The sequence below is a fragment of the Talpa europaea genome (genome assembly GCF_964194135.1).
Source record: "Talpa europaea genome assembly, chromosome: 2".
NCBI lineage: Eukaryota > Metazoa > Chordata > Mammalia > Eulipotyphla > Talpidae > Talpa > Talpa europaea.
The window spans coordinates 92,061,594-92,074,042 of record NC_140068.1 but is presented as its reverse complement, the minus strand read 5'-3'; the positions used below and the strand labels follow the sequence as shown (position 1 = coordinate 92,074,042).

The 12,449-nt window shown below is 39.9% G+C and overlaps 1 protein-coding gene across 1 annotated transcript in view; it reads left to right on the top strand.

The window, feature by feature from the left end:
- DNAH8 (dynein axonemal heavy chain 8) overlaps positions 1–12,449 on the top strand; it is a gene marked incomplete at its 3' end in the record, with an annotated part of 299,195 nt that overhangs the window by 202,494 nt on the left and 84,252 nt on the right. The window contains exons 71-75 of the mRNA XM_084228672.1: positions 2,738–2,893; positions 3,998–4,180; positions 8,251–8,356; positions 9,998–10,250; positions 10,362–10,552. Coding sequence (XP_084084798.1) covers positions 2,738–2,893; positions 3,998–4,180; positions 8,251–8,356; positions 9,998–10,250; positions 10,362–10,552 — 889 coding nt within the window. The remainder of the gene's footprint in view (positions 1–2,737; positions 2,894–3,997; positions 4,181–8,250; positions 8,357–9,997; positions 10,251–10,361; positions 10,553–12,449) is intronic.

Sequence of the window (12,449 nt, the reverse complement as noted above, 5' to 3'; positions counted from 1 at the left end):
ATAATATGAAATATGAAAAGCATAAATGAAAAACCTTTCTAGGTTTTCACTCTACCTTGGCAGCTTTGCCAAAGTTGCCTTCAGTCTATCCATAGCTCTGACTTCTGGAGAAAGAACATGTTCACCAAGTTTCCCTATAAAGAATTCACTGGCCATCTTGTAAAGACCCAACACCAGAGTATCTGTGCAGATGATCCACTATGTTTGTATTTCTACCCAAGAAAGATCAAGTCATTTAAACTGAAATTATGACTGCAGTATTTTATTTCAAATTTATAAAATGTATTGAAGATTATTAACCATGATTTGCACTCAATAGACAATTTGAAAATTATTATTTTTAAAGATTTATTTATTTATTTATACAAGCACTGGGTACAGTCAGAAGCACAGGAGGGTGAGAGAATTCACCAGAGCCAGAGCAGGGAACAGAACAGGCAGAGATATGAAATACACTGCTGAGGGGGCCAGCAAGCGCGGCAGGAGAGGTCTGCGTGCCCTCACTGGCAGCCAGGGATCGAACTGGTGCTGCAGGGGCTGCGGGCAGCTTCACAGCCCAGCACTCAACTGCTGTGCCACCAGGGGAGGCCCTGAAAATTATTATTCTATACTTGGTGTATTAGTTCAGGATTCTCCAGAATGTAATGAATGGGTTCCTGTGACTTTGGAGACAGGAACTGTCTGAGTCTGAAGCCTTAAACCAGGAGCACCCACGTCCATGGGCAGGTGGAGAGGGATGTTCTGGCTCAAATAGAGAAAAATTTGCCTTTCCTCTGCCTCTGTGTTCTGCTTCAGCTCTCAGTGGGTTGGATAATGCTCACCCCTGCTGGTAAGACAGATCTCTTTACTCAGCCAGCCAATTTAAATCCTAATCTCTTCCAGAAATGCCTTTGCCAACACATTCCTAAATAATGTTTTACCAGCTCTCTGGGCATCTCCTAGGCCAGTCAAGTGGACATATAAAATCAACCATCACACTTGGGAAGGAGTTTACGAGCTGCAAAGTAGAGCAGGACATAGTTACATTGGGTTTTATTGGGAATGTGCTTCATCTTGTTTAATAAGCTAGTTAAAGTTCACTGTTTACATTTATTTACCTATGGACTCATAGTGAGGCTTTTCACAGCACAGATAAAGATGAAGTTATTCTTCCAAGGGGAACAACTTCTTTCAATGCAGAATTTTTTGTTTCAGTTATTAAGCATTTTAACCAAAACATGTTTAAAAAATCACAATTCCACATATCTTTTTTTCATGACAAGTGAGATATATATTTTTTAATTCCAGTCTCCTAATCATCTGCTCTCCTGGTGGGTCTTCCTTATGTCTGAAGATCAGAACTCATAGTAGCATGAAAGCAACCATTGAATTCATAGAGTAGCGTATAAAGAGACAGAAAATTGAGAACTGAAATTTTGGGGAGCCTTACACATAGGCAGGGAATCAGGAGAAAAGGAAGGTGAAGTCAATTAGCTCACCAGAGATCAACCAGTCTGGTCTGGTTAAGCTAATAACAGACATTGCTCTAACCACGGGGGACCCCACCAGGCATTAGAATTCTAATTTTTTTTTTTAAGGTAAGAATATGGGCCTCCCTGGTGGCTCAAGGGGTTAAGCACAGCACTGTGAAGCTAGCCACAGCCTCCACAGCACAAGTTCAATCCCCGGCCAAGCAGAGAGCTACCCACATGTGCGCAGCAGACCTCCCCTGTCTCACCTGCTGCTCCCCTCAGCAGTGCATTTCAGTCAGCCTGCCTGTTCTGCTCTCCACTCTGTCTCCCCCTTCACCTCTGACCTGTACCCCAGTTCTTATATGCATAAATAAATAAATCTTTAAAAAAAGAATATAAAAAGTGAATGTATAATCTTTAGGTTAATTTTATGGAGTTTATCAATCATATTCTTCTTTTGTATCACTGTTAGAGGAAACATGGATGGAACTTGGTTTGATTCGATATATCATTTCTGGCATTCTTTTTTATGGTTCAGGGATCATTTCTGACATTTCAATGTTCTTTAAAAAAAAAAAGATTTATTTATTTATTTATTTATTTATTTATTTATTTATTTATTTATTTATGCAAGAAGCAGAGTACAGGCCAGATGCACGGGAGGGTGAGAAGATTCACTGGACACAGAGTGGGGAACAGAACAGGCAGACTGATGAAATACTCTGCTGAGGGGAGCAGCGGGCGAGATAGGAGAGGTCTGCTGCACCATGTGGGACCCTCGACGGCCAGCCGGAATCAAACCCGCGCTGCAGAGGCTGCGGACAGCTTCACAGCGCTGTGCTCAACTGCCTGCACCACCAGGGGAGGCCCTAATATTCATTTTTTATTGCTTATTCATCTCATAGGGGTCCTGAGAAGATAAGTGGATATCACAAATATGCAAGTTACTGTGCTTTCTCTGGGTGATTATAGCTATGTCACTTTAAAAGGATAATCCTTGATTGTTCTCTTCCATGTGTTGGAGCAGACGCTGGCATCTCTAAAGAAGGCCACTGATCCTCTTCTTTCCATCAGAGAGACCCTATGATACATCCAGGACTTCAAAAAGTCATGACTTGCCAAATTTTGGAAATTTGATTTTTGTTTGTTGCCTTCATTTTTATAAGTAAGGCTTCCTATTCAGCCTCAAAATTCTTAGACACCTGTCCAACAAATCTCTCCCGGTTTCCACTTAGGAATAGGCATAATCTTTGTACCACTTATATAGTAATTAACTCTATTTTTAGGTGACAACTCTGAACCATAAATATTTCCGCACACATTTAGAGGACAGCCTTTCCTTGGGCCGACCCCTTCTCATTGAGGACATTCATGAAGAGCTGGATCCAGCCCTGGATAATGTATTAGAAAAGAATTTCATTAAATCAGGCACCAATTTCAAGGTGAGCTGATGGGGGGGAAAAAAGAAAAAAAAGGAAAGAACAATGGTGACATCTACTTATCTTTTTGAGCATAGCAGCAAAGGCAATTTTTCCTTAGGTGGTAGTATTTGGTACCTGGAAAAAAAATTATTTCAAACTCATTTTCAGTCTTTCTCTTTTTAAAAATAGTATACAAAAGTGACAGGAGGAGCTATTTAGTTGACACTAAATAAGATATTAGGGGAGATGCTGTCTGGTCAATATGTATTAGTGTTGACAGAAAAAAATATATATTTTAGCAACTTTGAAAAAATTGGCTTTGCAAGCTGTCTATACATATATACAATAAAATTCGATTTCCTCACTGGAGAAAATGGTATTTTAATAGTCTAGAGACATTGATTTGTTCATTTTCTCTTTATTAACTTTCAATCTAAACTCATAGACTTTGCTGCAAGTTACAGCATTTCATTACCAATAGTTGGTGATAACATGAATTGTTTTCAATATGTTTTTCTTTTAACTGGTGTCATTCTCTACCTTTAGGGTTTTTTGGTTTTATTTCTTGATGAATCATAGCATTTCTGATTGCGTATTTTAGCTTTGGACACTTAATTTTATGAATATCAGTGAATCAATACAAATTTTCTCATTACACAGAGATACTTACTTAGAAAAACTTTCTCCATAATGTGAATTCCCTTAGATGCCATATTTGACATGCCAAATATACTTAGATATGATTGGGAAATGCAAAAGGAAATAATACTTCCTGTAAACACAATAAATTTCCATTGTAGGTAACAATTTCCTGAAGAATGAAAAGACAGTCAAATGTTAGATGTGTCTGCATTTTCCTGTACTCAATTTTTGTTTTAGATACATTTCTTATTAATCTTCTTATAGTCATGGCCAAAAATATCTTCAGGCAGGACCACATATTCAAATTATTCTAAAGGAATGGGCTTTATTATTTAAGATTAGTGATTAAAATTTGGCAACTTTCCTTTGCAATTGTTTCAAGTTTCACAATACTGACCTTTAGTAAATTCTTTCTAAAATTGAACCCAAATTCCTTGTCTTGTCATTCAAGCTGATTTTAATTTTATATCTGACTCAACGTAGGTGAAAGTTGGTGATAAGGAATGTGATGTCATGGATACATTTAAGCTTTATATTACCACAAAGTTAGCAAACCCCGCCTTTGCCCCTGAGATCAACGCCAAAATGTCAGTCATTGATTTTACCGTTACGATGAAAGGACTTGAAAATCAGTTACTCAGAAGAGTAATCCTAACAGAGAAACAGGTAATAATTCTCTCAAGGCAAAGAACATCTACTTATAATAAATGTTTAAAATGTATTGGGAAATTGTGAAGTATATTAACATTATCTGTGAAGAAAAATTGAGCAAACCCTATTTGCTAGCATAAATATTTCTTTTGCAGTCTCAAGCTCTGTCAAGAAATCATGTACCTCACCTTTCCTCCAACCAGACACACACACACACACACACACACACACACACACCCCACTCTTTCTAATTCTATCAATAAACTTTCAGGTATGTTGGCTTTCATATCTATAATCCTATGGATATACACCTGAAACTTCAATAAGAATGATCCTCAAGAAAAATAAATTGCTTTGAATGAATATTGTTATCAGTGTAATAGCTTCAACTATTACAATCTAGTAATCTTAGATTAAAGTAAATTTCATATAAAAATATAAACTAATTAAGTATAATGAGAATTCTAATAAAACAAAGAACAACATAAGACTGGAAGATTTTAAGAGACTGATATAATATTAAACTAATTTTAGGTTAAAGCTCGGAAAATATTAAATGTTATGCATAAAATGCCTCACCTAAAATACGATTTTATATGTTTACATATATAAGATATATTTGCATGAAATCTGGGGAAGTATATTTACTTAAATATAATTAATCTTTTTTTGGGTGTGTGGGACCCTTGCCGGTGGCTGGGGAACAAACCGGCGCTGCAGAGGCTGCGGGCAGCCTCGCAGCCCAGCGCTCAACTGCTGTGCCACCAGGGGAGGCCCTAAATATAATTAATCTTAATATTAATTAGATTTCAAAGAAATTTAGTTTCAAGGAAATTTAGTTTCAAGATTAGAAATAATAAGACCAGAGGGGTCTCCCTGGTGGTGCATGGGGTTGTCTCAGCACTGTGAAGCAATCCACAGCCACTGCAGCACGAGTTCGATCCCTGGCCAGGGAGCTGACCCACATGACACAGCACACCTCTCCTTAATTGCCCGCTGCTCCTCTCAGGAGTGTATTTCAGTGGATCTGCCTGTTCTGCTCCCCACTCTGTCTCTGGTGAATCCTCTCACCCCCCCCCCATATCTCTGGCCTGCACCCCAGTTCTTGTATGCATAAGCAAATAAATCTTTAAAAAATAATAATAATAAGACCAGAGAGACATAAAATGCAGGGGTGAGAAAAACAATGGCAGAAAAAGACTTGATGAAGGAAAAAAGGGAAGAGAAATGAGTAGATAGCCACAAACACAGAGGAAAGACATTCAAATAGGGGGAAAAAGGAAAGAGAAATAATACATGCTCAAGGAAACAGAGAAATTCAGGAAAATGAGAAGCAAACTCTGACTTGGTTAACAGAGGTGGTTACCTTGGGGGACAGTGCTTGAGAGGCACGTCAGCCTGGTGGTTGTGCAAAGGCCGATCCCAGTTTTGACTCTCATTAGCTGCATGATCTTAGTTTCCAACAAGCAGCCAGGGGCTTATGCAGTCCAGAACAAGAATGGTCCTACTTCCCACAGCACAGCAAGAGCATGGGCCCCTCCATTCACTGCCTTCATCACCTGCCACAAGGGGCCAACTGTTGAAAGTCCTTCCTTCCTGATGTGACTAGTCATGGTCTGTTCTGAGATGATGCCTTGCTGGTCTAGAACCCCTGTCGGGCAGGCCACGCCTCTGGCCATGGTCAGCTACCTACCATGTGTACCTTCCATGTATACCTTTCCATGTCCCCAGAGCGCCCCAGGGCCATTCTTAGGCTTTAGCTTCCTTGTCAAGAAATGTGCTCACACCCATCTTGCTAGAGAAAACTCTTAATCTGCAGGAGGGCATTCTGAGTATTTTTTTTTACATATTCATTACCTTACTATAAAAGATCACAATATTGTATATTGCCCATATATGAAAAATGTTTTAAAACCATTTGATGAATAGCAATGGCTAAATTGACATACCAAAACATTATTGATGCCCTTTTGCATTAAAAATAACATGTAGAGGAAGATGGCGAAAGCGTCACAAGATGGACGTTTAACCCTCCTGTCAATCCTGCCCTTTGACAAATGAACAAGTGGAGGCCAGAAGGCCATCAAAGCACATGGTCTCAGTCTTAGCCCATCAACCCACATGGATGTTCCCCTTACCCAGCCAACTGGACAGATGTCACAGTCACACTGTAAAACTCACAAGCACCCCCTGTGTCATGATGCTTCTTTTTCCATATCATACTGAAAAGGAAGCTGTGATTTCATTTTGTTCATGTGTGCCTATACTGCCACCCAGGGGTGACTATTTTAATGAAAGCAATTCATTAGTTATTCACCTGCAAATAAAGCCATCACCCTCCTCGGTACCCCATCACTACTGCAAGCCTGCCAGGACAGTGGCCATATACACCCATCTTAGGAGGACAAAGTATTATTAGGGTTGTCTCCACCAGTAACTAACAATGCACATTATATGGGGTGTTATTTGGAGTTAATATTTCTGGGGCCTTAGTTCCCCAGATATAAAATAAAGGAGTTAAACTAAATTCACACTTCAATTTCATGAGGATGTATTGGGCTCTAATTAAAGTCTTCTCTGCAAAGTGGCCAGAAAAGCACTTTCAAGAATACAAAAAATGGGGGCCTCTCTGGTGGCGCAAGGGGTTAAGACACAGCCTATGAAGCTATCCCCAGCCACTGCAGCACGAGTTCAATTCCTGGCCGGGGAGCAACCTACATGGCGCAGCAGACCTCTCCTGACTTGCCCGCTGCTCCCCTCAACAGTGTACTTCAGTCAGTCTGCCTATTCTGTTCCCCACTCTATCTCTGGTGAATCCTCTCACCCCCCATAGCTCTGGCCTGCACCCCAGTTCTTGTATGCATAAATAAAGAAATTTTTAAAAAAAGAATACAAAAAATGAATGGGATAAGCCCCTGCCCTCTAGACACACAGAATTTAGTTGGAGGGAAATATGTTGCACACAGATTGCAGCGTCGGCAGTGGCAGGTATGCAGGTGAGTGCAGTGCTTGGCTGTCAATTGATGACTTGGTTCAGGGACACTTACTGAAGGTGGTACAATTTCTGAAGCAGTTTTTCAAGAAACTTTCTCAAATAGGTAGTTGAAATACATCTTCTTTTAATATAATTCTAAGCACCATGTGTGATTCTGTATAGATCAGGAAAAAAAAATGCTATAAAGAATGTTACTAAGACTATTTCAATGTACTCTCTATTTAGCAAGAGTTTTCTACCCACATTAACTTTCCTGAATTTGAAAAGTACATTATGGTTATGTAAGAGAATGTTCCCGTTCTTAGAGATTTGCTGAAGTTCTTAGGGGTAGAGGATTATGACTTCTGCAAATAGCTCAGCAATAATAATAACAATAATGATAAGTATTTTAGAGAGAGAGAGTAATAAAGCTAAATATTATTTGGTGAATCTAGGTGAAAAGTATATGAGAATTCATTGTACCAATATTGCAACTTTTCTGAAAGTTAGAAATATTGTTAAAAAAATCTTAAAAAAAATACATCATTTATGTAGGAAAAGTATACCTCGTAAACATCCCTCTGGTAGAAGGAGATGCAAAATGAAGGAAAATGGATTTGTACTGGCATCTGGTGTTGCCAACCCAGGAACCTGGTGATCTAACAGGCAGGTCTCTCTCAACAGCCTCCATTTGGCTCAGGCTGCCTCTAAATTCTTGGTATTAATGCCCCATTGTTTCTACTGCCTCTGACCCCAGATCAGGTTAGCATTTCTCACAGAGACAGTGTGGACACAGGGCCAAGGGAACGGACACTCTAATTTAAATAGAGATCTGGGGCTAACCAGGCAAAATTATTTTAGCAGGGTATTCTCTTGTGTGTCAGTGTAAGTGCAAAGGGAACTTAACGTTAACAAGCATAATTTAAAAAATTGTCCAGAGAAACAAAACTACACATAGGTAGATTTGACCTAATAGTAGTCATTTCTTTTGCCATTTGAAAGACCCTTTGGTTTAAACTTTTAAAAATCAATAATAAACACTGGTAAATTGAATTTGCCATAATAACTGGCAATTACAGTTCAGTTGTTATTTCTTGTTTCTTAATGACAGGAGTTAGAGTCTGAGAGAGTTAAACTTTTGGAGGATGTGACTACTAATAAGCGGAAGATGAAAGAGCTTGAAGATAACCTCCTCTATAAATTAAGTGCTACAAAAGGTACTGATATTAAGAAAGTAGTCTAATAATAGGTTCTGAACAAGGATTTCATACACGCTTTTTTAAATGCCCTCATGATTGTAGATGCTAGGAAAGAGTTGAGTTATCAATGCAGAAACCAGGGAGGCAATTTCCATCTAGACATTAAAGAGGAACTGCAGAGAGTCTGATTTTTGAATTAGCAAACAGAGCCTGAGCATTTGCGAATAACACAGTTTTGTTGATATAATTGCTCTCTCCTGAGAAAAATAAGGGCTCCCAATAGAGCTAGGTAACTCATAATAGGCTAATTTTCTTGCCCAAAAGAAACTAATGTGCCCAATCTATTCTTTTTTTTAATTGCCTCTTTCACTTGGCATTGAAATGCAGTTACCCTACTGTTGTGATGTGTGTCATCTGTCAGAGCTCATGAGCACCCAAGGCCTGGCTCATCTCCACCTTCCTCTTAGTGGTCAGGTTTGGGTACTCCCCTGGGCAGCCAGATTTGAGCATGTACTCGCTCTGCAATATATAAAAAGAAAATTTTACCTAGGGAAAATAAAATCAACATCACTCTATTGTATAGCAAACAAATGACAGCAACCTATACTCTACCAACAACTGGCAGTCCAACAGTGCTTTAATTCTTACACTTAAAACAAAAATCTTAACTTCCCAGAAGGACCTAGTCCTTTAGGATATTGCACCTTGTTCTCACAGCAGTCTCTGAGAACAATCCTTATTTAAGGTGAGCTCAGTGCAGTCCTGAGACCTGCCCTCCCTTGCACTGCCCATCAGAGTGACGCAGCTCCTGAGCATAGCCCTCCCCTGCCACCCAAAGTGTCCTTCCCTCTCTTCAAATTGAATTTATTGTCATGGACATGTTATTTCCATTAATAACAATAATGAAGTCAGTAAAACTAAAGAAAAAAATTGGGATTTTTCTTTCTGGCGAGACACTGTCACTGCTCCCCCTGCTGTTAATTATACTGAGAGGCCAGACTTCTCAGGAGCAACTGTCCTAAGAAGCTGGCGCATCCAGCAAAAACAGACAACAATAAATCAGAGACATCCTGCAGGGGAGGAGGAGGGAGAGGGATCAGAGGGAGGAAGGGAGGAGCACAGAGGACTGAGGTGATGGTGCATGGGTGCCTTGGGGAAGGAAATTCTATGGGGACTACACCTGAGGGGGTGGAGGGAAGCAAATATTGTTTAAAAATAAAAAGAAAATTACATTTTTTAAAAAAAGCAGGCGCAGAGTGTCCTATTCAGAGGTCAGCTGGTAGCTGGTGGCATGTGGTTCCACTCACACCGTGAGGACAACGGAGGTGAAAGCTGTCACTCAGGAACAGCTGAGATGACTGGGAGTGGATGGAGACGTGGTTATTTCTTCAGATAAATATTTGAAAAGTGATGGTCTGTGCTGCCCTTTACTAATTTTCCGGCAGAGTAGGGGTTAACCCCTCTGCAGGATGTTTAGAAGGATTCACCCACTGGGCCAATGAGGGGCAGTTGAACTAGAAGCCTTTGGGTGTCTTCAGATTCTGCTCCCCTACCCTCTGGGCTTTGAAGAAGCAGAGTTAAAATCAACGAGATGATTTCGGGAGTGACACATCTGGCCTTGCCACTTCCGTGTCCCACAGTCTCCCCTCTGGTTCTCAGGTTCCTTGGTAGATGATGAATCCCTCATCGGTGTTCTTCGGATCACCAAGCAGACGGCAGCTGAAGTGAGTGAAAAGCTACATGTGGCCGAAGAAACAGAGATCAAGATTAACACAGCTCAGGAGGAGTTCCGGCCAGCGGCCACCCGAGGGAGCATCCTCTACTTCCTCATCACGGAGATGAGCATGGTCAACATCATGTACCAGACCTCGCTGGCCCAGTTCTTGAAGTTATTTGACCAGTCCATGGCCAGGTGGGGCCCTGCAGTGTTCCTCCCAAAGCAGGAACTGAAAAATTTTATTGGTCTTCCTATTCCCTTTAAAAATTGCATTTCACTTCTTTGGTGTTTAAAAATGTCTTGCAGGTCTGAAAAATCTCCACTACCTCAAAAGAGAATTACAAATATCATTGAGTATCTGACCTATGAAGTCTTCCAGTACTCAGTCAGAGGCCTGTACGAAAACCACAAATTCCTTTTTGTGCTGCTCATGACCCTAAAGATTGATCTTCAGAGAGGAACTGTTAAACACAGGGAATTTCAGGCTCTCATAAAAGGTGAAGTGATCAGAATATATGTGTGATATGTAAAGGGTAGTGTTTTGGTATATTTTTTATATATAAACATTTTTATGATAAAGTAAGAGAAACTGGGTGCTAATGAAAGTGGAGTTCTTCATACTTTTTTTTTTTTTTCTGATTCCCATTCATTTTGTTCTGGTTACTCAACGTGACTTTTTATAGATTGGTGTTGATACCATGATTTTTTGAGTTACCTAATTAAGCTTGCCTGGTTGCCTGTGATTAGGAGACCTGAATTCTAGGGGAGGAAAAGTGATGAGCCTTCAATTGAAAGAAAGCAATTCCCTAACACAGGAGTATAATGGTTTTTAAAACTGGAAAAAAGAACACACTTGTATTTCATATTTGAAGTTAATCATATTTGTTGCTTATTTCCATGTTAAAACTATAATTGAGAATACAAAAAAATTTTTCATTTCAGTTGAGTTAAACAAGTATTTATTGAGCAAGTACTTTGTAAACCCACTTTGCTGGTGTTTGGGATACAAAAATAAAGCAAATATAGCTTTGGCAGAAATGACAGTCTCATGAGGGGGATAGAGATAATTTTTCAAATACCTAGGAAACAAGGCAGAATTACCTAATTGTTATAAGAAAGGTAAAAAACAAAGTGTTAGCTATAAAAAGAAGGAGCGAGTAAGTGTGGTTGGTGAGATCAAGAAAAGCTTCTTGGAAACCAAGCTTTGTGGGGTAACCCATGAATTTTTTGGATTATTTGATACATGGGGAAAGTGTTCCCATCTTTTTCTTATTCTTTTTGTTCTTTGCATATAGTTTAGTTATTTTTTAATGTTTTATTTATTTATTTTCTTATATCTCTGTTAGTTTTTGAATGGTATTGATTTCTCCCCTCCCGTGTGATCCCTGTAGTTATCTCACCACCACAGCACCTGAATCATCAGCGTGACTCCTTGTCTCTGATGATCTTTGAATATAGTTTAATCATTTCCTCTTCAAAACCATTTTCTAGTTTCTCTTCCCTCCACCGAGAGGAAAGTGGCATTTGAAATGGACCCTGGAATATAGGTAGATATGAGGTAGCATTCCGTGCTGAGACAGAAGGGCTTGAGAAAGGACATGATGGGGTATGTAAATGGTTGAGCCTTGGGGCTAAGGATGTTCTTGACCTGGTAAGAAGCAAGGAGTTGTGTAAGGTGGTGACGTGGTCCTTTAGGAACTTTTTATTGTCCTTTTTTTATTAGGGAGATTAATCTGGAAGGCATGTATAGAACTAGAGAAGAGAGGTTCAAAGGTGCCCATTGCAGTCTTCCCACCCACAGAACTGTGTTCCTGAACTAGATAAGCTCAGTGGGAATGCAGAGAAGGGCACGCAGTGAGAGGTGACGGGAGCAGAAGGGCAGCCGGCTGGCACTGAGAGCCCAGGGGGAGGTCAGAAATGAGCCTTAGATTTCCAGTTGGAATATTTCTGGTCTACTTGGACCAGAGCTCATTTGAGTGTCAGGGTGGGAATGGATGAAGAGATTTGGCGACTTAGTTCCAGCCAGGATTGGCCAAGTTTTGTGGCCATAAAAACAATCCCCAAATTTCAGTGTCTTAACACAACAAAGACATGCTTGTCATCCTCGCTCTCTCCCCAGCGTGCTTGTCAGAGTCCCAGGAATCCAAATTTCTCTCCTAATTACTATGGCAGAGGAATGTGTGTATGGCAAATTGATACATACATGTCAGATTTATGCTCATATTTCATTACCAAAGCAAAACACACAAACATACAACTGCCTTTAACTTCAAAGTCAGCAAGGAAATGCAATTCCCCCACGTGCCAGGAAGAAAGGAAACGAACTGATTTTAGTCGGCTCTCGGCAGACAGATAGAAAGGATAGACCTAATAACAATTTATTTATTTATTTGT